At 42.7% G+C, this 27,565-nt stretch overlaps 1 protein-coding gene, 1 long non-coding RNA gene and 1 pseudogene across 12 annotated transcripts in view; 2 read left to right on the top strand and 1 right to left on the bottom strand.

The window, feature by feature from the left end:
- Nucleotides 1-8,569, bottom strand: part of Deup1 (deuterosome assembly protein 1) — a 68,488-nt gene extending 59,919 nt beyond the window's left edge. For 4 of the 11 annotated variants that reach the window (NM_001373919.1, NM_181816.3, NM_001373917.1 and 1 more), the window contains exons 1-2: nt 8,041-8,064; nt 6,872-6,945 (exon numbers count right to left, since the gene is read on the bottom strand). In NM_001373919.1, the coding sequence (NP_001360848.1) occupies nt 6,872-6,900 (29 nt within the window). In that variant the 5' untranslated portion in view covers nt 6,901-6,945; nt 8,041-8,064. Of the gene's footprint in view, nt 1-6,871; nt 6,946-8,040; nt 8,227-8,368 lie in introns of those variants that run through there. The other 7 variants (XM_006510165.3, XM_006510159.3, XR_003947864.1 and 4 more) reach the window with 6 other exon arrangements.
- Nucleotides 75-21,438, top strand: 4930540M03Rik (RIKEN cDNA 4930540M03 gene). Its single transcript, NR_040746.1, has 5 exons — nt 75-104; nt 3,466-3,558; nt 8,580-8,647; nt 12,485-12,602; nt 21,315-21,438. It is a non-coding gene; the product is annotated as an RIKEN cDNA 4930540M03 gene (long non-coding RNA).
- Nucleotides 24,489-26,309, top strand: Gm7642 (predicted gene 7642; annotated as a pseudogene).

Below are 27,565 nucleotides of genomic sequence, written 5' to 3' on the forward strand. Positions count from 1 at the left end.
TTCACACTGTGAGCATCCTTTAAATGAACAGATGGGGGAGGGGTGATGTGAGCAGACGGGGGGGGGGAGCAGACAGACAGCATGGTGAGCAGAAAGACAGCAAGGTGGGCAGACAGGAGGGTGAGCAGGTGGGGAGGGGGAAGTAGACAAACAAAGAGGTGAACAGACAGAGATAGACAGGGGCTAAGCAGACAGACATGGGGTGAGCAGACAGACAGGGGTTAAGCAGACAGACAGGAGTGAGCAGACAGACAGGGGTTAAGTAGGCAGACAGGGGTGAGTAGACAGACAGGGGGTTAGAAGACAGGAGGTAAGCAGACAGACAGACAGGAGGTAAGCAGACAGACAGGAGGTAAGCAGAGGGTGAGCAGACAGACAGGGGGTAAGAAGACAGACAGGGGTGAGCAGACAGACAGGGAGTGTATGTTGGAAGGTTCTGGCCTCTTCTTCAAAGGGAAACTTCATAGCTGTAAAGAGCACTCAGATGTCCCTGTTCTCACACAGAGATCCATGTAAGTCTGAGGAAACTGATAATGTTTATTCTCATATACAATGCCTGTGCTGTGTAAGCCAGTCTCCAGGACAATCACCTGTATGCCTTGGTAAAAACAGGCTGGTCTAAGGAGATGGTGACGGCAATGGTGTGCGGACAGGACTTCTGCCTCTGACACCAGGGCCGGGTGCTTCACTAGGCCTCGATAGAAAGGGCCAGGGAAGCAATAGTAGGACCTGTTTTCTAATAGTAGACATGAAAAAATGTTTAAGAGACACTCTATTTTCTACATGCTTGAGATTTCCCACAAACCTTTCTTGCTAGCTTGTGCTGACTTCTAGAAGTTTCTGCAGCCTCAAGCCCTGAATTTCAGGCATCCTAGACCAGTGCTGTTCACAACTGGCAATTCCACAGGATGTCATGGACCCTTAAGACATCACATATCCAGACAGACTACCTGACCCTTGTTGCTTAAACCCACTCCCATTCCCTTCTGCCCTGCATCTTTATGTGACACAACTGCTTCCAGTTGCCAGGAGTAAAATCTTTCTGACCAGAGAGCATTACTGGTGCCAGCTCCTCCCCATATCCTAAATTCTGACCTCTCATCATAGTCAGTGATAAAGCCTGACCAAGACACCATCAACCGCTGTCGGCAGTTGCCAGCTGTTCTTGTCAGGGTGCTTGGAGCGCTTCTCCCAAGGGTGAAGCAGTGTGTCCGCCTATGCTGAAGCACAAGGGGGTGGTGCCTTTAAGGTCTGGCCTTGTGGAAGACAATTTGGCATTGGTGGGACTGTCCTCAGAAGAGACTTAGTTCTTGCAGGAATCTGCTTAGGTCTTGTGGGGGCTGAGCCTTAAAGAGAAGCCTGGTCCCTGGGTGTCCCCAGACTGCCTCCTTCTCTTTTACATCCCTCCATCTGATGCCATTAACAGAATCAGCCAGGTAAGGTTGCCTGCTCTTGAGCGTTCAGCTTCCAAAACTGAGCTAAATATACCTCTGTTCCTTATACACTATTCAGCTTTGGATATGTTGTTATAGCAACAGAAAAGGGACAATAACCTCCCCAACATCCATCCTTTTATTCTTACATGTTAACAGAATTTTCATGGTATTCGGAATGATGGTTCCTTAGCATATAGGGTCTTCAACAATGTGAGGCAGGACTTCAGTGTCATCGATGCTCAAAGTATCTTGCCTGATTTTGCCACTCTAAGGGCAGGTGTATATCCCCCAAGACTGGCTTGAAGGGAGGTCTGGACATTCCTGGGCTACTGATCAAGAGCACAACTCATGTCTCATCTTCTACCTTCATTCTTTTTCCTTTGCAATACTAGGATTTGAACCCAGAAACCTACAATTGCAAAGTACTCTTCCACTGAGCCACACTCCCATCCCCACCTCATTTTCTAAGCTGTGTAGATATCAACATTGTGAATAATCAAATCATCTGTCCTTTCTGGGTTGACAGTTTTGTTGACTGACCAGTGTTTTCCTGTCCTTGAACCACTTTAAGGAGCATGTAACTTGATCATGCAAGGTAGGTGTAAAATGCTTGTGTTTTTCATTAACCATGTATAGAGAAGGTTTGGAAGGGATTTTAGACAAAGCCCACCAGCTCTATTCTGTCTCTCATGCATTGCCATTTGCACACACTGTTGTCATGCAATGGCTTAGCAAGAGGAGCCGAAGCCAGCTGCCCTGCGACTTTGTGGGAACAACAGCAAATATCCCTGTTAACTTCAAGGCATAGGCTACCTAAGCAATGTTAGGAGGTGAAAACAGTGTTTCGGGTGTTACCCTCACAGCATCCACAGATTCTGTCAGGGAGTTCCTGCCAACGGCTGCATGCCCCACACATTTCTGCTTCTCCTGGATTCCATCATTTTTTGCACCATCCTGCTTCTACGTAATTTTGAACTCTCAACTCCTTCTCGTTTGGTCTTCTGCACATGGTGTTCATGCTGCTCTGCCTGACTTTGGCATCACTTCTGACAGTGTACCCTTCCTGTGCGAGATGCTCTTCCAGTCATTGTGGTGTGACAGGAGATGCATGGTGCTGTCGCTGGGTTAAGTTCGGCTCCTGCTGGTTCTTGGTCACCCTTGGTCTGCTCTTTCCTCTTTAAGAGCTCTATTTCTAACTTTCCTTCTTTCTGTTTCTTGACTTTGGTGCAAGGAAGGCATGACTTTGTCCAATAAAATCACTCCTTTCTTCAGAGGTGAGGACCCTGCAGGCTGTTCACATTGCTAAGCATTCTGTGCCAGGCACACTGCCTAGAGGCTCTCAACTGTTCTAGGTGTTTGAACATGTTGAAAACTAGGTCAGGTTAGATGTGCCTGGTGCCAGTGTTTATGGTAGGGTCTGCATACCTCAGGCCTCTCCTCCTGTAATCTAATGAGTTGCCAATATACCCAACAGTGCCCTATAAAAAGTGCAGGCAAATGTGTTTTGAGTGGTGGTACTTCTGAATCTTTGTCTTATATTGTTTCAAAGGAATATTTCCTCTCTTCCTCCCTCCCTCCTGAGTTTTCTGTCTTTGGATGTCACTAATCCAGACCTGCAATCAGCCCCATGCTAGCTTCAGAGTTCACCTTCACCACACCACATACCAGGAACACTGCCCCTCCCCCATCTCTTTTTCTGTTAATTCTTCATTCAAGGCACAAGAAATTAGTGGAACTTGTTAAATGAGACTATTCTGGTGAGAATTGGATATTGGGAGGGGCAGGGGAAGTACTAGGCAGTGTGGGGAGAGCAGGAAGGTGTGTCTAGGCAAGGATGGTATGGTATGGTCTGGGCCAGGAAGGTGTGGTATGGGCCAGCTGGAAGTCACAGCAATTGAAAAGAATTTTCAATTATAGGAAAAGAACACTGTAACCATTCATTATGGTCCTGCTGTAGGGGCTTAGCTCAGGCAAATCAGAATTTCTTTTTACTAACTGTAAATAAAACTGAATTTAATCCATCCCAAAGTGAGCAACTGAGGCTGTGACTCTGGAGAAGGACCCCTGAGGGTTAAAAAGACACACAGAAGAAGCAGTGTTGGCCAGGGCTTTTGGAATCCAGGTGGGAAGCTGCTCTTTAATAACCTATCTATCTCAGTTCTCTGGAAGATGAGAAGAGTTTGGTGGCTTGATGCAGAGGCATCCCAAGTTTTAGAAACCATTTGACAAGGTTCTATGAAAGAGATCAATGGCTCAGGTGTTAGTTACAGAATGCAAAGTATGTCTCAGAATGGAAGGCCAAGAAGGGGAGTCAGGGGGGAGAACAGGCTTTGGGTAAAGATGGATGAACCCACAAAATGTGCTCCTTTCCCAAGACTTACTAACACGAGGCAGATGGATAGTTTCACCTGACACATTAAACCTACAAAGGCAAAAAGAGTGGGAGCCAAGTAGCAACAACCTATGATGGTTACTGTTGGCTGCCACCTTTTCAGGATCTAGGATCACCTGGGAGACATGCCTCTGGGCGTGCCTGTGAGGGGATTTCTGGAGGTAAGACCCACCCTAAGTATAGTTGGTCCCCACCATGGGTGAGTCCTGGAATAAATAAGAAGTGAGCTCAGGGGCCCAAGGAAAGCAGTTCACAGGACAAAAATGATAGGCAGCTCCAAAGAGAGACATCTGAAAGAAACTGGAGGAAAAAGGACACTTCAGAAGTTTGTGACAACAGGATTACTAACTTCAGGAGCTAAAAATGTTGAGCAGGAAAGAAAATGATTGATCCTTATCAAACTCTGAGATGGACATGACTTATAAAGTCATAAGAAGATTATTGAGGCTACCAAAATCATGTCATATTGGGGGACAGGGAAGTTCGGAGCGTGTGTGTGTGTGTGTGTGTGTGTGTGTGTGTGTGTGACAGAGTGGGAGAGAGACGGAGGAAGGGAGGGAGGGAGGGAGAGAGAGAGGGGGGAGGGAGGGAGGGAAGGAGGGAAACAGAGATAGAGAGAGATCTAGTGTAAAAGTCAATAGCTAATACCTAAAATTGAAAAATCAAAAGCAGCAGTAAAACCCATTATTTGAAGATACCAAGTTAGACATCAAAAGCCTTGGGAAAGGGTCCCAGCCAAAAGGATTCACAGTGGCTGCCTTGGGAGTAGAAATCTGGCCGGGTACCAACGCAACTAGATTTTGTTTTATATTGTTTTGTAATCCATAGAACCAAATAAATTTTTTATATTGTGCACATAACTTTTTCTATCAGTGTTTGGTATATATTTGTATGTTTATGTAGTTTCAGAGCTTCATAAGCTCACTGTAGGTGCTAACTGTTGAAAGTGGGCTGCTTCAAGAAACATCAGAGGAACATGTCCATAAACTTGCTAACAAGTCCCTGGAGAACCATCCACATTTACTGGTTTCTTTACAACATGGGAGCCAGTGGGCTCTGAGCTCGGGACACTATGGCCATAGCCTACTGGGATGAGCAGCAGTCCTTCAGAGCACACTGTGGTGTGCTCACTAACTTCTGTAACTAACTGTAACTATCTTGTACCCAAACAAGTCTAACTCTCTCCACTGCGTTCTAAGTTCTTTAAGGACCAGTTCTGTTTTTAAATAACCTTGGCATTTCAGGGGTTAACACTCAGGACAAGGTACTTTGTCTTCAAAGAATGAATGCAGAGACCAGCCAGATCTTCAGCTTTGCAGGGCTAAGACAATCTGCTACACAAGCTCACGCCTGAATTCTACAGTCTGCCTTACTATATCCCAATGTCACAGTCTCTCTAGGGACCCAACACACTCTTAGCCTGACCTGGCTGTGCTGTGAACTCTAAGCAGGCGGCCCCTCTCACCTCCATGTGATCAATTTCCAGTGTAGGAAAGATCCAGGGACTGGAGCTAGATGTATTTCAATTCAACTCTTGCCTCCTTCACTGACCGCTATTCTACTGGTATAAATTCTTGTTCCTGTCTCCATCTCTCTGAGGCTCAATGGGGCAGGGACACAGCAATGAATACTCTTCGCCCTTCAACTTACAGTGGAGTTGGCTGTGGCTGGACAGGGCCATTATATATTGAAAAAACAAAAAGGTTGAAAACGCCCGGAATTAACCCAGCGAGCCTGAGAACCAACAGCTCAGCCCTCAGTGTCCTGGGGTGTGGTGATGGTGACTGTCTACCCTCACAGTTGTAACTAGCCATGAATTACTAGCATTGTCAGAGGGAATCCACAGATTTCTAGTCTGGAGAAAAGACCCAGCTTAGAAATTAGAGGATGGTTTCTACTATCCTCTTTACAGCTTCACACAGGCATGCAGGCACACAGGCATGCTGCCACACAGGCATGCTGCCACACAGGCATGCAGGTGACCAGGCAAGCTGAGCAATCCTGAGTCCAGCACCAACTATATATGGAATTTCTGAACTACAGCTAAACATATGCCACCCAGCTGGAGAGCACATTTCTGAGCCTTTCTTACAACTAAGTGAGACTGAGTTCTGGCCAATGATAGTGAACCCAGGGAAGCCCAACATCTCTAGGTCAGACTCCTAGGAGGAAAGTCTTTCCTGCCCTTGCTTTCCCCCTCATTATGAGCACTCACTACCAGGATGGAAGGCAAACAGTCACAGTGCTGGAGCAACCACTCTGGGTGTAAAGAGGAAACCACTCACTCTGACATAGAGATGAGTTTTCATGTTACTTAAGGCTGTGCATTTGGGGTGTGTCTCTGTGTGTGTGTGTGTGTGTGTGTGTGTGTGTGTGTGTGCATGTGTGTCACAGGTGGAGTAGAGTCACTGGACGTGAGCCACGAGAGTTGTGACTAGTGTCAAAAGCAGCTGCAGTCAGGCCTGGGCTCTGATGTACCTCTGCTGCCCCAGTCTGAGTCCAGCAGAGGTCAGATGGCTAGTGAAATATTCATGGTGCTGATGTGGGAGAAGAGGGAGGACAAATAATCGTGAAAAGGAATTTGGTCCATTTCCTACCACAGTGAATATTTTCTAAACCCCATTCTAAAATACCCAGTTCTTGCTCTGCTATGGAAATATATGTATTGCGGAGCTGTGTTTAAATGTTGAGAAAATGTGGCCAGTCTTAAGGATAGGAGCAGAGAAACACTCATCACAGCGAGAAAAGAGAAAGCTGGCCAGGAAGCGCTGTGTTGTGGACTTGTAAGGGCAGAGGAGGCCAGCATGGGTTCCGAATCTATAACGCCAACAGTATCAGTCAGGAAGTGCTGTCTTCCAGGGTGCAGACAACATCAGAAAGACTTACACCAGTAGATACTTCATAAGTTACTTGAGATTTTCAGTCTACTTACCGCCTCCCAAACCAATACATCCTTCTTTTAACAATTCACTTCAGAACTCACGCTTCCTCCAGACTTCTGGGCAAAGATGAGCTAATTAGATAGAATTTCTGAAGCACTTACCCTGCTGTGGTATGGGCTTGGTTCTCCATGCCAAGAAATGTCTACATCTGGCTTGGTACTTCTTGATATTTAATCTGTGAGGAGGGAAATTATTTAGAATTATAAAATGCTTAAACATATTAATATAAGATGTTATTTTTGTTGTTGGCATGCCATTTAGGATAGGTTCTCTGAGCATGGACGCTGTTGTTTCAACAGAGAAGGCCCACAGTGGGGGTGGGGGTGGGGGTGGGGGTGGGGTGGGGGTGGGGTTTCTTTGCCTTGATGAAACCAGCAAGCATACCTCCTTAACTCAGCTAGGCAGCTAGGTGTCAGTTGCCTAATTTGTGCAAAAGTTCCTAATTCCTGGTTTGAGAAGTGATATCTAGAAGCCCTCACAGTTTGCATCTTAGTGGAGTGCCTATCCTTTGCCTTTGAGTGTATTCTTTCATTGGTTTTTCTTGACCTTTTAAAAGAGTCGATTGAGCATGAAATTTAGTACGAAGTCCAAAAACAGGAGCTGGAGAACTGGCCCAGCAGTTGGAGGTCATCATGCTTAGAGTGCATAGAGAGGACCCAGCACCGGTCAGGTAGCTCAAAACCACCTAGTCCCAGGGCAATCAGATGCCCTCTTCTTCCCTGGCACCTACATGCCTCAACACACGCACTCGCGCGTGCGCGCGCGCGCACACACACACACACACACACACACACACACTCACAAAGTTGTCCCATTAGTGGACTAATTTAAAAGGATAAATGAACAAAGTGTTAAAATGAACTTAACCTTCCTAAGAAGTATATGAACTGAGAACGAGAAGGAGGGGGGAGGGAAGGAAAAAAAGAAGAGGATGAAGAGGAAGAAGAGGAGGAGGCAAGAGAGGAGAGGGTAAGGGGAGAAAGAAGAGAGTGGAAGAGGGGGAGGTGAACAGGATGAGTAGGAAGGGAAGGGGGCAGGGGAGAGGAAGAACCTCCTTTCAGACCATTTGCCACCACAGGAATTGCAGCAGTGAGACAGACACTGGAGGCGACAGGAGACAAAGCTAAGTCAAAAGGTTCAGACAAATTAAGGAGAGAAACTGAGGCACAGTTCCCTGGGTCGCTGGAAGCAGCAGTCCGGCCGGCCATCTCCTTGCTAGCTGCAGCCTAGGGGAGGGACAGGGCCTGGGTACAGGGAGTCCACCTGTTACCTGTACTGCTGTCTGGAGAGGTCTGCCCTGGCCTGGGCTGCGGGTCCCGCCCGCAGTGCCCGCCCGCCCAGCGCAGTTGGCGGCTGGTTCCCAGTGGGTTGCCATGGAGACGCGGCCTCCGCACCAGTCCGCTTCCTTCTAGCGGGAACTCCCCAGCACTGGCGCGGCCAGGTCAGTCCTCAGCCCGCCCAACCCGCTTAGCTGCGGCCCGCGGCTACCCAGAGGCGCGAGAGAAACGCGGGAGGACACTGCCCAACCAGAGAACCGGTGGGTCACCAAGAACGCCACCGCAGAGACTGGGCCTCAACCCTCTTCCCTTTGAATTCACCTTAGTAACTTCCAGCTGGGAATTGGTTAGGCTCACTCCACTGTCACTGTATTAGCACCATTTAAACCCCTCTCTTCCTCACAGTTCGCTGCGTCCTTGGAAAACTGCCAGTTAGGTGGATCAGGCTGTATTGGGGACAAGGGAGTAGCTTCTAATGGTGGGCACCAACCCGGGTCCTCGGTAACTGATTCCAAATTCTTTCCTCTTTCAGCCACATTCCAACCATAATTGATGACAGAATCTCAGTCTGACCCTGTTGATTTCACTGAGAAAATGACAGTATGTACCATATATATACCATATATGTGTATATATGATATAGAATACACACACAATATAGAAATCACAATACACTTATACATGTACTATTATGAAGATATGGGCACAGGGGAAAAATTCCTGAACAGAACAGCAATGGCTTGTGCTGTAAGATCGAGAATCGACAAATGGGACCTAATGAAACTCCAAAGTTTCTGCAAGGCAAAAGACACCGTCAATAAGACAAAAAGACCACCAACAGATTGGGAAAGGATCTTTACCTATCCTAAATCAGATAGGGGACTAATATCCAACATATATAAAGAACTCAAGAAGGTGGACTTCAGAAAATCAAATAACCCCATTAAAAAATGGGGCTCAGAACTGAACAAAGAATTCTCACCTGAGGAATACCGAATGGCAGAGAAGCACTTGAAAAAATGTTCAACATCCTTAATCATCAGGGAAATGCAAATCAATACAAGTCATATATATTATATATGTATGTGTATATATTTATATGACATAATACAGACAATAGAGAAATCACACAGATACATGTACTATATACAAGTCACACATATAAAAATATATGTGTATATATGACATAGAAAGCACACATGATATAGAAATCAACACACTGATACATGTACTGATATATATGTATATATATATCAGTATATACACATATATATGTATATATCAGTACATGTATCATATATATATATGTATATACATATATATATATATCACATACATAAATAGGTGTGCAGCAAGCAGACTTTCTAAGCACTTGGATGGGAATGCTGCTGGCTTGCTTTAGGAACATAACTGTTTCTCAGCACATCTGGATGATTGATTGCTAGTTCTTAAAACCTCTCATTTGCATTCTCCTTTCAACACTCATGTCAGTTTGCTACTTTAACATGGCGGTCAATTTTAATCCAACCCACAGTCCTCCATCCAGTTCTGCTTGGCTCTCAGATGAGTCATGTGGAATAATTCAGGATGCGAGTTCTGATTAGTGTTGCCCAGTTCTGACAGCGAGTAAGTGAAGCATGGTCATATCATCTTTTTCCTGAAACTTCATTATTCTGAGAATGTTAGTCATACCCTTTATTCTTGCCTAAGTTGAAACACACAATGTATTTTTCCTGTCAAGAATTGCAACCATCATTATTATTTGTTTGTTTGTTTGTTTTTGACAGTGTTGCTTTGTGTAGCCCTGGCTGTTCTGGAACTTGCTCTGTAGTTCAGGCTGGGCTCAAACTCAGAGATCTGCCTGCCTCTGCCTCTTAAGTACTGTGTGTGATTAAAGGTGTGTGCCTTCATGCCCTGCTATTTACTTATTTTGATTGTTGGTATCGGGAAGGTGGCACATGAATGGTTCACTGTAGGTGTCAGAGGACAAAGTGTAGGACTCTGCTCTCTCTTACATTTTGATTCCTGGGCATCATGCTTGTATACTCAGGCTTGGCAGCGTATGCCTTCACCAGCTGAGCCATCAGATGAGAGAGAGCAGGAAAAAGCAGAAACTGAAGGAGAAAGAAAACTTCATGATGGCTCAAATGTCCAAGACTGAACCCACTTACATCTCTTCACTGTTGCTGAAGCTGCAGGGACACTAGTGAGACACAGGCAGCAGGCGATGCGTTGCTCAGAGTTTTTAGAGAACATCAGCAAACCCAGACTTAGGATAAAGGATTCTGTGGAGGGTACATCTAGTTCAAGAACAACTGAAATGTGACTTCAGATTCAGTGCTTCACAAAATCTCCCCAGGAATTAGGGTTTCAAGTATTCAGGAACCCGTATATGCAGGAGTCCAGGTTTTGTAGAGGTGATGGTTGGTTTCCGACTTTCAGATGGATGAATGTGGGCGGGGTTTTTGAAGCCTGAGAGGACAGCTATGATAATGTAATTTAGGAAGTTGTATATATGTAGACTAGAACTGCCTGTAGCAGTAGAAGATTTTCTCCTTTGATCTCCCCTGCTGCGGCAGGGCAGCGTGAGTTCCTCACTAACAGCTGCATGCTCTGGATTCCCAAATGAAAGGCACACACACACACACACACACACACACACACATACACACTCACAGAGCCTTGTATTAAATATGCCTTAATCAGATCAATGACTGGGCCACTCCCAAACTTTCACATTGCTAACTTCTCACTCCCTATACTCCTGAATTATTACTTACTAAAATCTATAATCCTTCTTTGCTGCCCTATACCCCATGATGGGGGTCTAGAGAGACTCTTCCCCAGTTTTTACATAATTGGTACTCTGTCTTCTGCAGCTTTCAAGCCTGCATCTTATTACTTTCCTGGCATGGTGATTTTCTTTCTTCTTTGGTCCCCTTGGCTGTGATTCCTAAAGTCCTGCCACTATCTCCCTGCCTAGCCATTGGCAGCCAGCAACTTTATTTACCAATCAGAACCAGCAAGGGGGCAAGGACCCTTACTGTCTTACATGTGGGATTCTCATGCAATTTTGGGAACCTAGTTACAATACAAGCATAAAACCAAATCCATAACACTTCTCCTTTTTCATTCATTAAAAAAAGCCTTTCTCTCAGAAAAACAATGAAGATAGTTATAACAGTTATATACACTATAAGGTATGATATACACTAATAACATCTAGTCCATCAATTTTGTCAATTTAGGTACATTACTCTAACATCTACTCTAACTTAAAGAGTTTACAATTCTATATCTGAATTATGTTTTGATTTTAACTTTCATTACTATCTGGAAACATCCTTTCAAATCTATATCATCTTCCTCAATACTAAATAACTAACGTTTCATTATGAGACTATAACTAGTCTTTAACACTGTCAGAGATCTGAGAATGAATTAAATATTAACGGAATATATAGGAAGCACAAAATCTTCCAAAACTTAACCAATTTGCAGAGACAGCTGACTACCTGGACAGGCCCCCATTCCTCAAAATGTTGGAGCTTCTGTCTTCAGCTTTCTGGCCCAGAACCATCTGACAGACCTTGAGTGAAGCAGGAGCTAGGAACTATGAAGGACTATCTTACTGTGTCTTGGCAGAGCTAAGCTGTCGACTATCCTTCATCTTGTGTCCTTTCCTGGAGTGTGTGTGTATTTTTTTCTTTCTTTTTTTTTTGTCTGTAGATGAAGTAGGGCAATTCTTTCCCAGTGGCTACCTTGCCACAACTGGAGCAACTCAGTATGGAGGTTATAATGTATCTTTGAACTGTGAAAGGGATTCTGTCAGGAGCAGACATACCTCTTAGTAAAAAATCTAATAATAATGAAATGATTATAAATGCCATAGACTGTGGCTTTCTGATGCTTTTGAAGACTATCTATCGTATAAATATAGCTGAACTGTTAAACCTTTACTACTCTTAGCTATTTCTATTGGACTAATATTAAAAACACCTTATTATATGTAATTAAATCAGAATTTAATTTAACCATGAGTTTACTATCTGGCCCTTAACATGCGTTACTCATCATCCTAAAGAGATTATAATAGGAGCCATAGAAGGACTGGCTCTAAGCCTTGTATTCTTAAATGAATTACATAGGCACAATGCCTATCTAAGAGTATCAATATTAATTTCAAGTTTTGTATCAATATACAAAGATTTATACCAATGAAAACCTTAAATCTGTATCAATATGTAAATTTTGTACCAATGTAAGAAATTATAACTTCAATTTTGCATCAATTATAAATATTTCTACCAATGTAAGAAATTATGGCTATACAATGATTTGTTTGAGAATAAATTTAGTAATCCATCCCATGTATTTAATTTCTTATAATATTACTCTATCCTCCCTTTTCCCTTCAACCTCCTTCCTTTTATCTAGGAAAGAAAGAATAGAGAAGAGGAAAGGAAAACAGAAATCCCAAGTCTAAGCTTTCTATTTAGATTCTTCCTGCCCTTCATTTAATTTAACAAGAGGAACAACAATGAAGTGAGTCAGGGTAAGTCCTATCCCATTGCTGAAGAGCTATTGGCAATTGATGACTTGCTGGGTGAGAGAGAGTCAGTTTTCTTCAGGGATACAGGGCAGGAAAGGGCTCTTGTGGTCCAGCAGATGGTCCTACATCCACATATATACAATGACACTAAGTGGATTCCGTGAGTCTTAAAACACAGAGCATGAGCATTTGAAAGGGAAAAGTGGCGAGGGGGGTAGGGAAAGAATTGGAAGGAATCAAAGATCATCTTGGGATAGCATCTCATGGATAAGGACACTATGTCATCCCTCCAAAATCCAGCTCTTTCCAATGGACTATCTGGCCTCCTCATCTGGGGTACTGTGCTGTCATTGAACTGTGTTCCCATCCCTGATAATTTCTAAAAGTGGGGCCACTTTGTGCTGCTCACTCTGGATCAAGCTCAAAGGAGAACTGGGCTGCACTCCTGAGCGTTAGTTATATCCTCCTGCCTCCACCTGGAGAGCACTTAGACCAGGCATGCACTGCTGCTTTAAAGACATCAACTTCTTTAGGATAGTTTTGCATTTACAGAAAATCTGTAAACCTGATGCAGAGCTCCTGTGTTCCCTCATCCAGTAACCCCTCATGTGGACACCTTAGACTGGATAGATGTACTTGTTATCATTTTTTTTCTATTTTTCCTTTTTTTTCTTTTTTTGGTTTTTGAGACAGGGTTTCTCTGTATAGCCCTGGCTGTCCTGGAACTCACTTTGTAGACCAGACTGGCCTCAAACTCAGAAATCTGCCTGCCTCTGCCTCCTGAGTGCTGGGATTAAAGGTGTGCACCTCCCACTGCCCGGCTACTTAAAAAAACCCAAACTGATTTTTAAAAACCAATGAAAACTTCTGCTTTACTCATAAATTCTTTTCTGTTTTTACCTAATAAGCTTGCTGTTGCAGTCCACTTAATCTTCTCACCTCTCCAAGTGCCTCTTGGCTATCAGTTTCCAGAGCTTTCTGTTTGGATGAGTTTGACTGTCTTGACAACCCAGGGTGGCTATGTATCCTGTAGAATTCCCCCTTGTAGAGTTTGTTTTTCCATTGGGGGAAGGAAGGTCATGAAAGTCATCTGCCTCATGCTGCACACTGTACAAGGGCCATGCTACCGTGACCTGGGTGGTCTGGTTGAGATAATTTTTGTCACATCTCCATACCAAGCTCGTAGACAACAGTCACATGCATGGCCCAGTCTTGAGGTGTACAAAATTATGTTCCACTCAATGCGTGATAAAGCATCTGTATAAGTTATTTAAAATTCTTTTTCATGGAAGCTGTGTCTCTCTTCCATTTGCTTTTTATCAGTTTAAAATTGTATTTGCCGTGGACTTTGACTTGTAAGCCAGAGGTACAGCATTGTGTTCTATGATGTTGCCAGCTTTTACCACTGAGAGCACTTTTGCATGGGTCCTGGGCCATTCTGAAATGCCCTCATCACTGAGCAAATTTCATTTTTTGTTTGGGACTTCATTGCTCATTTTAGTTAATTTCAGTGCTTCCTCCAGTGTGGGCTGGGCCATTCCAGGCTCATCTGGTCTATTATGTATCATCCCAGTTCTACAGCCAGCCTTTTCCCTGGGGGACATGGTAGCTTTAGTTAAAAATGTAATTAGAAACAGATATCTGGGCACTGAGTGCTAGTTGGATCTCATTTTTTAGGTCCTCTTGGCTGAGAGAGGAAGGAAATGTGTGTGTGTTTTTATTAGCTTCTTAGGCAACTAGACATACAGATTTCTATATGTAATCATCTGTGTCTCATTATTAAAAATTTTGTTTCTGTATGTGTCTGTGAGAGTATATGCACATGTGTATATATGGTTGTACATGATTCGTATGTGTGGGGACATATTTCTCTAGCACTCCCTGCTTATTCTCTTGAGAAGAGTCTTTCAATGAATGTGGGGCTCATGTTTCCTTGGATAGACTGGAAGCCATCAAACTCCAGCCATCTTTCCGTCTCTGCCTCAGTGCTGACTTTATAAACATGCATGGGATTCCTGGCTTGTTTTATGGGTGCTGAGATCTGAACTCTTATCCTGATGATTTCGTTGTAAGTGTTCCTATCCATTGAGCCATCTCATCAAGTCTTTATTAAGCCAAACAGTGCTTCTTCAGATATCCCCAATCCTGTTATATACTGTCTTAGTCAGTGTTCTATTGCTGTGAAGAGACTCCAGGTCATGGCAGCTCTTATAAAGGAAAGCATCTAGGCAGGGCTTGCTTATTGAGGTTCAGCCCATTAATGTCATGGTGGGAAGCATGGTGGCATGCAGGCAGATATCTGCCAGAGAAGGAACTGAGAGTGCTACATCTCGAGCCAAAGGTATCAGGAAGAGAGCGAGAGACCATAAGCCGTTTGAGTTTCCTATTTTGCTCTGTGAGTCCTGACCACTGCTGTCTATGTATTTAGTTGTGCAACTGTAGTAGCATTTAGAACAATATTAATATAATAATAAGGGAATTATTAACCTGCATCTGGGAAAAACTTTATCTCTCAGAGCTCAGCAGTTAATCTGGCCTTCAGTGCATTTGTTGGTTAGCGTTGTCAACTTGATGAAACCTAGAGTCTGAGTGAGGAATTATCTACATTGTATTGGTTGGTCTTTGTGTATGTCCAAAGAGGATTATCCTAAGTAAACTGATGGTGGAAGACATGGCCTATTGTAGGTGGTACCATTCCCTAGGCAGGATTTCCTGAACCATGTAAGAGTAGACAAACTGAGCTGCGCACAAATGGACACACACATTCGTTCTCTTCCTGTTTTGACTATAAATGTGATGTAGCATCTCAGGTTCCCATCTCCACTTCCCTGTAGTGAGGGACTGTAACCTGGAATTGTGAGCCACATTAAACACTCTCTCCCCCAAATTGCTTCTTGACAGGGTATTTTCTAAACAACAGGAATGAAAGTTGGGTAGCCTTTCAGAGCATGGGGATGAGGCAGAGACAATTATCCTTTCCCTTACTTTCTAGTTCTTTCAACAGAATGTTTCACATATGATTAATATGATTGTATTGCTTTGCCACATGCATTCTATTCTGTTCTTCCAACTTCCTAAATGCTTTTAAATTTGTACATGCTAAGCTCTTTGTGCCTCATCTGTTGCTGAGTCGGTTTTTTGAGACCCTGATCTTGTGCAGAAACTTCTGCTGGAATCAGCACAGAGCAGAACTCCAGGCATGAACTACTTCCAGGATTTGCCCCCTAGTTGGCATTTTTACCTTTACCTAGGGTCTGCCACCTTTGCATTCCATTCTTTCATTCCAACCCACAATATATTAATATTTTAAGATTTTTTGTTTTAATTCACAGACTTGTTGAGTAGTTAAGTCTGCTACCAATAATAGAACTTCTTTCTACATTAATTCCCCCCCCCACCTCTTCCAAATTTTGTTATATATAAATATCTTTTAAATTTTCTTAGGTTTTTGTTTTTTGGAAATGGGGAGACAAACTTGAGTAGATTAAATAGGAAATGACTAAAGACCATTTATTACAAATAATGTTAGGGAAAGACTAAAGAACACACTACAGTTGCTTATACAATAAGAGCTATGTCTTTAAGATTTATTTTGAAAGCTGGATGTAGGGGCACACCTCTGTAACCCTAGCACTTGGAAAGTGGACACATAAGATCAGAAATTCAAGAGTATTTATTCTCAGCAACATAGCAAGTTCAAGGATAGCCTGAGCTACATTTTTTGAGCTAGCTCATCTCAGAAATAAAAACAACAACCAGCATGTGAGTGCATAAAGTATAATTTTTAGTTATTATTATTTTAATACTACTTAACTTTACTGAGACATCTGCCACAGTTGAGAATCACTCTGTGATCTCTGATTCTCACATTTTTTGCTAACCCTACCTACAGCAGTGGTTAATGGAGAGGAACGAGATAGAGACATTTGACCAGTCCTGGAAACAAGAGTGGGTGGATGAACATGCTGAAGCAGGAGCAGTGCAGAGTCTGCTCTAGAGAGAAACCAGTGCTTTGTCCATCCTGGTGTCATCCTCCAGTCTCACCTGACTGAAGAGAAACGGCTTGTCATTCATGTCCCTTCATCCTGTGACTTTCTGCTGCTTGTTTTGCTCCCATGGCCGCCACTGCTGCATATAGGCTATTTCAGAAATATGTCATTATTCTAGGTCACAACCAAGTTCAGCATCGAGGGACCACAGACTTGCCACACACAGCAGGAAAACAGAAGAAAGCAATTTTTTCTTTTGCCCTTTTTCTAGACGGAATTTTATGAACATTCATGCACAGATCTTAGAAAAAAAGAGGTATGGAAATGCATGTAAATAAAACCTAAGTTACACACTGCTTCAGCGACACCCATGTCTGAGGCCCATCATGTGCTGGTTCTCTTCAGAAATAATTTTTGACATTACTAGGAGTTATCATCCCTAAAAAATAATCATTTTGCAACATTCTCATAGAACATGTAAGGTGTCATCTTTAGTCCGTGGTGACCTCAACTTCCTGAAGCCCAAATTATCTCTGAACGTTTGCAAATTGCTTTTTAAAGAAGCCATCCGTCTTATCTATATGGCGTTGTGTTAAGATTCATTATTCAGTTTTATTTCAGACTCGACTGAGAGAATTTTCACAGCTTGACATAAATCCTCTGACAGTAAAGAGTTATCAGAGGGAGTTTTTTTGAATTTCATTTTTTCTCCCTTTGTAGTTAAATGTTTCAATCCTACTTTCTCATTTTGAGCTATCGGTCAAGCTGTAACTTGGATATTTTGTAATGAGCTGGAAGTTTTTAGTTGGGGTTTACCAGTGGTCAATAGGTCTCAGGTCACCTTCCTTGGGAGGATTTATGTTTATGTCATGGAACTGGAGCCCAGTACTGGAGCAGTTGTTTTAAAGTTTGAGTCTGTCTACCATGTTAGTGAGTTATCTCACAGATATCCCTCCCCTGTGGTACTACCTGCCATGGTGTGGTACAGCATGTAAGTCCCTCAGGGACCAGGAGGCTGACCAGGCTTGGACATTCTCAGTCTTCCAAACAATCAGTCAAAAGAAAACTCTTTTCTTTATAAAGTATTCAGCCTTCAGCATTTTATTGTAGTAACCACAAATGAACTGAGACAGGTCATTAACTCACCAATGGTTGTATTGAGCTTCTAAACCACAAAGAATTTGAAAATATAATTTTTTTCTCACTCAACCTTTTATTTTTTTCTAGAAGTTAATAAAAACATAAGCAATATGAATAATAGGCTGCCATCTTGTTTTCTCAAAAGAAAAAAAGTATTCGAGTTATTTAAATTGTGGAACTTATTTATGGAAATCCCCCACTTTTCTTTTCAGTATGAGAAAACAGTGAAGTGAGTGATTATGTCTAAGTCAGCTGAGAACTGTGGAAAGAATTTATAGACAAGAGTCTGGATCTATACTCTACCCTTTGCAGTTGTCCAACAGAGTTAACTCACTCAGCTTTATCAAACACTATTTTTTTTCCCATTTTCATGGTGGGGACCGTTTCAGAGCAATAGCAAAGATTACGTTCAGTCAGTTATGTACACAGTGCACTGTCTATAATCCCCAAATAGTTAATATTAGCATAACTAATGTTGTCTTGGCTATTTATTTCATGATTTTTTTTTTAGTCCATGGCTACTTTTAGAAGCAGATTAAGCTGAGTGTCTTTGTTGTTGTTTTTCTTTAAAGATAATGATCTTAGAGAATACTCAAGTGGAAACTGAATAGTGAAAAGTGGGACGGGAAAAGATAATTAGGTAAATGTTTTCTCCAATTAAAGTCAATGACACAGAGATCAGTGGAAACTCTGTACTTCTGAGCATCATTTATTCAATCACTCATCCATTTTGAACTGTGTGTTTGTGTTATGTGAACTGTGTAGGCTAAGAGACCACAACATCCCCTCCATACATCTCCATAGCCCAGCTCACAAACTCAGCAGAAGCCCCCTCCTCAACAGGAGGTCATGTAGTACCCAGAACCCCAGTAGACCCTGCCACTGACAACAGACATCCAAGGCTTCTTCGGAGTCTTCTCAGATTTCCTCAACAGCACTCCTGCCCCTCATTTCTGCATCCTGGCCCAAAATTCCAGCAGAAGCCCCCAGCTCCCTAGAGACCATGCCAGTACCTGGAACTCCAGAGGCCATGCCAGTTCCCAGAGCTCTAGAGTCCCAGAGGTACTCCAAACCCCAGCAAAGGCACTCTACTGGACCCAAGGACTCACCTATCACCCAAAACATAGGCCATTCACACAAGAAGATGAAAAAGGGAGCAGAAATCCAGGGGAAAACACCCATCCAACAAAATAGACTCAGAAATAGGCCCTTAAACCTATAATTATCCAAAACCCAGATGCCTAAAAGCCAGCATAAGAACATTATCAATAACAGCCAAGGTAACATGACAGAAATTACAGATGCAAGCATCACCAACAGAATAGAGGAGATAGAAGAGAGAATCTCAGGCTAAGAAGATATGACAGAAGAAATTGATACATTGGTCAAAGAAAATGCTAAATCTAAAATATTCCTGACACAAAAAATCCAGGAAATCTGGGACACTATGAAAAGACCAAATCTAAGCATAATAGGAACAGGAGAAGACGAGGGATCCCAGCTCAAACCCAGAACATATTTTTAACAAAGTCATTGAGGAAAATTTCTCTAACCTTAAGAAGGAAATACCTAAAACATTACAAGAAGCTTAAAGTACACCAAATAGATTGGGCCAGAAAAGAAAGTTCCCCTAACACATAATGATCAAAACACTAAGTACACAGAACAAAGAAAAAATATTATAAAAAGTGTAAGAAAAAGGCCAAATAAAATATAAAGGCAGAATTAGAATTATACTCAACTTTGCAAAGGAGACTCAAAAGCCAGAAGGGCCTGGGGAGATGTCTTGCAGTCTCAAAAAGACCACAAATGCAAGACCAGACTACTATATCCAGCAAAACTTCAATCACTATAGATGAAGAAAACAAGATATTCTATGATAAGGTCAAATTTAAACAATATCTATCCATAAATACAGCCTTATAGAAGGTAATCTAAAGAAAACTCCATTCTGAGGAGGATAACTACGCCCTTGGAAACACAGGAAATAATCTTTTACCAACAAAACTAAAGAACTCTCTCTCTCTACACACACACACACACACACACACACACACACACACACACACACACACAAACACACTCACACACACATCACCACCTCCACAACCACCACCACCTCTACCACCACTAAAATAGCAGAAATTAACAATAACTAAAGTCATTAATATCTCTGAATATTAGTGTACTCAATTTTCTAATAAAAAGGCACAGACTAATAGAAATGATGAGAGAACAGGATCCATCTTTCTGCATACAAGAAACACACCTCAACATTAAAGATAGACATTGTCCTTAAAGGGTTGGAAAAAGATTTTTACAAGCAAATGGACTCAAGAAGCAAGCTAGTGTAGCTATTCTAATATATAACAAAATAGACCTCCAACCAAAAATAATGAAAAGATATATGGAAGGATGCTTCATACTTATCTAAGAAAAAACCCACCAAGATGACATCTCAATTCTGAACATCTGTGTCCCCAATGCAAGGGCACCCACATTTGTAAAAGAAACATTGCTAAAGCTTGAATCGTATGCCAAACTCCACACACTAATAGTGGAAGACTTCAACACTCTATTCTCACAAGACAAAAACTAAAAAATAATGGAGCTAACAGATGTTATGAACCAAAGGGACCTAACAGATAACTATAGAATAATTTACCCAAACAAAAAAGAATATACCCTTGTGGGGAATTGCAGGCTGGTCTCCAGTTGAGCTGAGGTCTGAACCCCGATGGTCATAATTCACCTACATGACACAGTAGGCATTCCCTCAAGCTCCTGGAACTCCGGCCCCTGCCTAAGGTAGCACCTCCCACAGCCCCTACAAGAGAAGCATGGTCAGTAGCCACGTAAGCATTGGCCCAAGCTTCTTACCTTCAGGCTAAACTCCTCCCCAGTTACCTAGCAACAGTGAAGACCATAAAAAGGGCTGTTAAGCCCCCACCCTCCCCTCTTTACTCCTTTGTCCTCTTACCTCTCACTACTCTCTCTTCCCTTTTTCTTTGTTTTCTCTCCTCTCTCCTTTCTCTTTGTCCTCTCCTCTCCTCTCCTCTCCTCTCCTCTCCTCTCCTCTCCTCTCCTACTCTCTCTTTTCCTCCTTTCTACCTTTCCCCTGCATTTCTATAATAAAGCTCTTAAACCATAGAGTGTCTCTGCTCCTTCAAGTTCCACTGTGCACTCTGGTCAGTGTTGGGAACCTCTTCCCCTATTCCCTCTCTCCCACAACCCTGGTGACTTTAGCAAAGTAGCTCGGGGGGGGGGGTGTCCCTAGGCAGGGCTGCCCCTTGGCCACCCCCTGAAGAGTGAGATAGAGGAATGCCCACCCAGGGATGAGTAGATAGGGTAGGTAGCAGCCCTCCCACTCCTGACTGACCAGAGAATAGGGAAACTCTGTCGGAGTGTGGGCATCTTTTTCTTATCCTACTTCTCCCCGGGCCACCCCCTTTATTTTGTTCCCAACATACCTTCTTCTCAGAACCTCATAAAACTTGATCCAAAATTTATCACATTCTTGGTCACAAAGCAAGTCTCACTAGATACAAGAAAATTGAAAGAACTTGCTGTATCCTATTTTACACAGGTTAAAGCTGGATTTCAACAACAACAGAACAACAGAAAGCTTACAAACTTATGGGAACTGATCAACTCTCTACTCAATGATAATTTGTTCAGAGAAGAAATAAGAAATTAAAAACTTCTAGAATTCAATGATTGTACAATATACCCAAATTTATGCAACACAATGAAAACAGTGTAAAGAGAAAAGTTCATAGCACTAACTGCCTTCACAAAGAAATTAGAGAGATCTTATACTAGGGCTTAACAGCAAATCTGAAAGCTCTAGAACAAAAAGAAGCAAATATATCTAAGAGGAATAGACAGCAGGAAATAATCAAACTGAAGACTGAAATCAATAAATTTAAAATAAAGTAATACAAAGAAGCAATGAAACAAAGAAGTTGAGATAGACAAATACCTATCCAAAATAAATGAAGAACACAGAAAAAATATCCAAATGATCAGACTCAGAAATGAAAATGGGGAAATAGCAACACTCTTTCCATGAAGTTCTAGCTAAAGCAATAAGACAATAAAGGAGGTCAAGGGGATACAAATGGAAAAGGAAGAAGTTAAAAGTATCATTGTTTGAAGATGATACAATAGTATACATGTGATCCCCAGAATTACACCAGGGAACCTATACAGTTGATAAATACCTTCATCAAAGTAGCTGGATATAAAATTTACTAAAAACAAACAAACAAACAAACAAACAAACAAACAAACAAACCAGTAGACCTCCTATATACAAATGATAAGTGGGCTGAGAAAGAAATAAAGGGAACAACACCCTTCACAATAGCCACAGATAATATAAAATAGCTTGGTGTAATTCTAACTAAGCAAGTGAAAAAAAGACCTGTATGATAAGAACTTCAAGTCTCTGAAGAAAGAAATTGAGAAAGATATCAGAGGATGGAAATATCTCCCCTGATCCGTTGTAGACTTAACATAGTAAAAATGTCCATTTTACCAAAAGAAATCTATAGATTCAGTGCTATACCCACCAAAATTCCAACACAATTCTTTGCAGACTTAAAAGAACAATACTTAACTTCATATGAAAAAAACAAAAAACTCAGGATGACTAAAACAATCCTGAATAATAAAAGAACTTCAGGAGGTGTCACCATCTCTGATATCAAGCTGTACTACAGAACTATAATAATAAAAAACACAAGGAATTGTAATAAAAATATTCAGGTTGATCAATGGAAATGAGTCAAAGACTGAAACATAGATCAACACACTTATGGTCACCTGACTTTTGATAAAGAAGCCAGAATTATTCAATGAAAAAAAAAAAAAAAGAAAGCATCTTTAACAAACAATAATGGTTAACAGGATATATTTGCGTAGAACAATACAAATAGAGCCATATCAATTACCCTGCACCAACTCAAGTTCAAGTGGTTCAAAGACCTCAACATAAAACTAGATCCACTGAACTGCATAGAAGAGAAAGTGGGAAACAGCCTTGAACATATTGACACAGAAGAAAACTTCCTGAACAGATCACCAATAGAGGAGGCACTAAGATCAACAATAAATATTACCTCATGAAAATGAAACCCTGTCAGACAAAAGACATCATCAATAGAACAAAATGGCAGCCTACAGAATAGAAAAATATATTTACAAATTCTACATATGATACAGAGCTAATTTTTAAGATATGGAAATAATTTAATAAATTAACCATCAACAAACCAAGTGGTTCAGTTGAAAAAATGGCATACAGATCTAAAAAATTCTCAACAGAGGACTTTCAAATGACTGAGAAGCACTTAAAGAAATGGTCAACATCCTTAGTCATCAGGGAAATGAAAATCAAAACAACCCTGAGATTCCACCTTACACCTGTGAGAATGGCTAAGATCAAAACCACAAGTGGCAAACTTGTACAGCCACTTCAGAAATCAATATGGCAGTTCCTCTGAAAACTGGGAATCAATCTACCTCAAGACCTAGCTATCCCACTCCTGGACATGTACCCAAAGGACATTTTACCATACCACAAGGACACTGGATCAACAACATTCATAGTGGCTTTATTCATAATAACTATAAACTGGAAACACCCTAAATGCCCCTCAATTGAAAAATGGATAAAGAAAATGTGGAACATTTACATTATGGAATATTACACAGCAGTTTAAAAATCATCCTGGTATTTACAGCCACATGGATGGAATTAGACAAAAATCATCCTGATTGAGGTAACCCAGATCCAAAAGGACAGTGTATGTTCACTTACAAGTGGGTATCTACAGACCCAGAGATGCTAAGTAACAAGGAAGATTCAAGGCTGGACATATGAATCTTCCTGGGAAGTGGGAATGGAATAGATACTGTGGGTGGACTGGGAGCAGTGGGGATGGGAACAGGAGGAATCAGGTTGGGGAGAGGTTTAGAGGGAGAGAATTCTAGGAGAGACAACTGGAATTGAGGAACATTTGGAGAGTGAAGTAGAAAGATAGTGCAATGGAACCTATGAGGGTGACTTAGCTAAGACTCCTAGTAATGGAGGATATGGAGCCTGAACTGACCATCTTCTGTATCCAGGCAAGATTTACAGTGTAGGAATTGGGACACTAACCTAGCCACAAAACCTTCCACCTACAATTTGTCCTGCCTACAAGATATGCTGGGGTAAAGGTGGAAGGGAAATAGTGGAAGTGGCCAACCAGTGACTGGCACAGATTGAGACCAATGCCATGAGAGGCCACCCCTGACATTTCCAGGAGGGCCAGGAACCAGAGGCTAGATAGCCCAGAACCCTAGGATAGAACCAAGCATGACATACCAAAAAAAAAAAAAAAAAGTCAAGGAAATGATTCTTAATGATATTCTGCTATACTTGTAGACAGGAGCTGTGATTGATTGTACATGCTTGGCCCAGGGACTGGCACCACTAAGAGGTGTGGCCTAGTTGGAGTTGGTGTGCCACTGTAGGCATGGGCTTAAGACTCTCATTGTAGTTGCCTGGAAGTCAGTCTTCTTCTAGCAGCCTTCAGATGGAGATGTAGTACTCTCAGCTCTGCTTGGACCATGCCTGCCTGGATGCTGCCATGTTCCTGCTTTGATGATAATGGACTGAACCTCTGAACCTGTAAGCCAGCCCCAATTAAATGTCCTTATAAGAGTTGCCTTGGTCATGGTGTCTGTTCACAGCAGTAAAACCTTAACTAAGACAGGAGTCTAGCTGAGTGGAGACTTAGAGGAATATGAAGACCTGACAGAAATCATGTCGAATGTTCAGGTCAACAGCAACTTCTTAACTTTAGCTTGGGAGCTGGACATCATGGAGCCCAAGATGCCTGATGACATCTTCAAAATCCACCTAGAGAATAACAGGTTTGGTGGCAGTGGCTCTCAAGTGGATTCTGCACAAATGAACTTAGCCTCCTCTTTTGTGAATGGCTTTGTGAATGCAGCCATTGATCTTTGATCAAGATTAACTGCTGACTGATCATGGCAACAAATGTCTTTACAAGAACAAGGACCATGGGATGTTATGTGCTGCTGTGTCTCTTGGCATGATTCTGCTGTGGGATGTGGATGGTGGCCTCACCCAGATTGACAAGTATCTGTATTCCTCTGAGGACATCAAGTCAGGAGCTCTCCTTGTCTGTGGTATCATGAATTTTGGGGTCCGGAATGACTGTGATCCTGCCCTGGCACTGCTTTCAGACTATGTTCTCCATAACAGCAATACCATGAAACTTGGCTCCATCTTTGGGCTAGGTTTGGCCTATGCTAACTCTAATTGGGAGGATGTTCTAACACTGCTGCTACCTGTAATGGGAGATTCCAAGTCCAGCGTGGAGGTAGCAGGTGTGACGGCTCTAGCTGTGGGATGATAGCAGTGGGATCTTACAATGCAGATGTCACTTCCACCATCCTTCAAACCATCTTGGAGAAATCTGAGACTGAGCTCAAAGATACCTATGCTTGCTGGCTTCCTCTTGGCCTGGGCCTCAATCACTTGGGGAAGGGTGAAGCTATTGAGGCCATCCTGGCTGCCTTGGAGGTCGTGTCAGAGCCACTCCGCAGTTTTGCCAGCATTCTGGTGGATGTATGTGCCTTTGCAGGCTCCGGGAATGTGCTGACGGTTCAGCAGCTCCTCCACGTCTGTAGTGAGCACTTTGACTCCAAGGAAAAGGAAGAAGACAAAGACAAGAAGGTAAAGAAGGACAAGGGCGAGAAGGACGTCCCTGCTGCCATGGGAGCACGTCAGGGAGCAGCTGTTCTGGGGATTGCACTTACTGCTCTGGGGGAAGAGATTGGTGCAGAGATGGCATTGTGAACTTTTGGTCACTTGCTGAGATATGAGGAGCCCACCCTCCGTCAGGCTGTAGCTTTAGCACTGGCAGTAATCTCTGTTTCAAATCCATGACTTAACATCCTGGATACTCTAAGCAAATTGTCTCATGATGCTGATCCAGAAGTTTCCTATAACTACATCTTTGCTATAGGCATGGTGGGCAGTACTACCAATAATGCCCGTCTGGCTGCAATGTTGTGCCAGTTAGCTCAATATCATGCCAAGGACCCCAATAACTTCTTCATGGTGCACTTGGCACAGGGCCTGAACACATTTAGGGAAGAGCATACTTACCCTCTGCCCCATCACAGTGATCGGCAGCTCATGAGTCAAGTAGCTGTGGCAGGACTACTCACGGTGCTTGTTTCTTTCCTGGATGTTCGAAACATCATCCTAGGCAAATCTCACTATGTATTGTGTGGGCTGGTGGCCACCATGCAGCCTCGGATGCTGGTTACATTTGATGAGGAGTTGTGACCATTGCCAGTTTCTGTCCATGTGGGTCAGGCAGTGGATGTGGTGGGCCAGGCTGGGAAGCCAAAAACGATCACGGAGTTCCAGACTGATACAACTCCAGTGTTGTTGGCTCATGGGGTGCGGGCAGAGTTGGCCACTGAGGAGCTTCTTCCTGTCACCCCCATTCTGGAAGGCTTTGCTATTATTCGGAAGAACTCCAACTATGATCTTTGAAAAAGTAGCTTCTAGAGACCCTGGCTGCAACTGCGTTTTTTTTTTTTGTTTTGTTTTTTTTTCTTTTTAAAGCAGGCTGTACTGCCTGCTGCAAGGGTGGATACTGTTCCAGATCTTCAGGGGAATTGTTACCTCCTGTTGTTTTGTTACTGAGTAAGATAACTTTGCTGAATAAAGACCTTTATTTGCCACCCCCCCCCCCAAAAAAAAAGACAGGAGCCTAACATAGTTGTCATCAGAGAAGCTTCATCCAGAAACTGATGTGAGCAGATGTAGAGATTCACAGCCAAACATTAGGTGGAGCTCAAGGAATTCTGCAGAAGAGGAGGGAGGAGAGTTTTAGGAGTCAGAGGTATCAAAGACACCACAACACACAGAATCAACTAACCTAGGCTCATGGGGATCCGTAGAAACTGAGCCTACAACCAGGGAGCCTGCATGGGTCTGACCTAGGCCCTCTGCATATATGTTTTGGTTGTGTAGCTTGGTCATCTTGTGGGACTCCTAACAGTGGGAGTAGGGGGATTTCTGTGTCTCTGACTCTTTTGCCCTTTGGGGGGCCACTTTCCCACTACTTGGATGCCTCCTCTAGCCTTAATTTGAAGGGAGGAGCCAAATCTTATTGCAACTTGATATGCCATGCTTGGTTGATATGTCTGGGAGGTCTGCCCTTTTCTGAAGGGAAATGGAGGAAGAATGGATGTGGAGGGCACTGGGAGAAGAAAAGGTAGGGAAACCAGTCAGGATATAATATATGAGAGAAGTGCTTCTGGTTTCCGTCTCTGCTGGTAGCAGATTCTGTGCCACAGGGCTCCATACCCAAATAGCACCGCGAATGAGGGAGCCTCTCAGCAGCGTGGACAGGCCATTGAGTGCAGGTAGGACTATCACTGCTGCTCAGAGGAACGTGTCCGGAACCCTCAGGACACAATTAAATCACTATGGATTAAGGCTGGTCTTCAATAGCAACAAAACCAACAGAAAGCCCAGATATACAGGGAAGCTGAACAACGCTCTATTAAATGATAACATGGCCAAGGAAGACATAAAGAAATTAAAGACTTTGTATGAAATTAAATAATTTAACGAAAATGAAGATATACCATACCTAAACTTATGTGACACAATGCTAAGAGGAAAACTCATAGCTCCGAATGCCTCAAAAACGAAACTGGAGAGAGCATACACTAGCAGCTTGACAGCACATCTGAAAGCTCTAGAACAAAAAGAAGCAAATACACCCAAGAGGAGTA

Source organism: Mus musculus, chromosome 9 (genome assembly GCF_000001635.26).
Source record: "Mus musculus strain C57BL/6J chromosome 9, GRCm38.p6 C57BL/6J".
NCBI classification, from domain to species: Eukaryota; Metazoa; Chordata; class Mammalia; order Rodentia; family Muridae; genus Mus; species Mus musculus.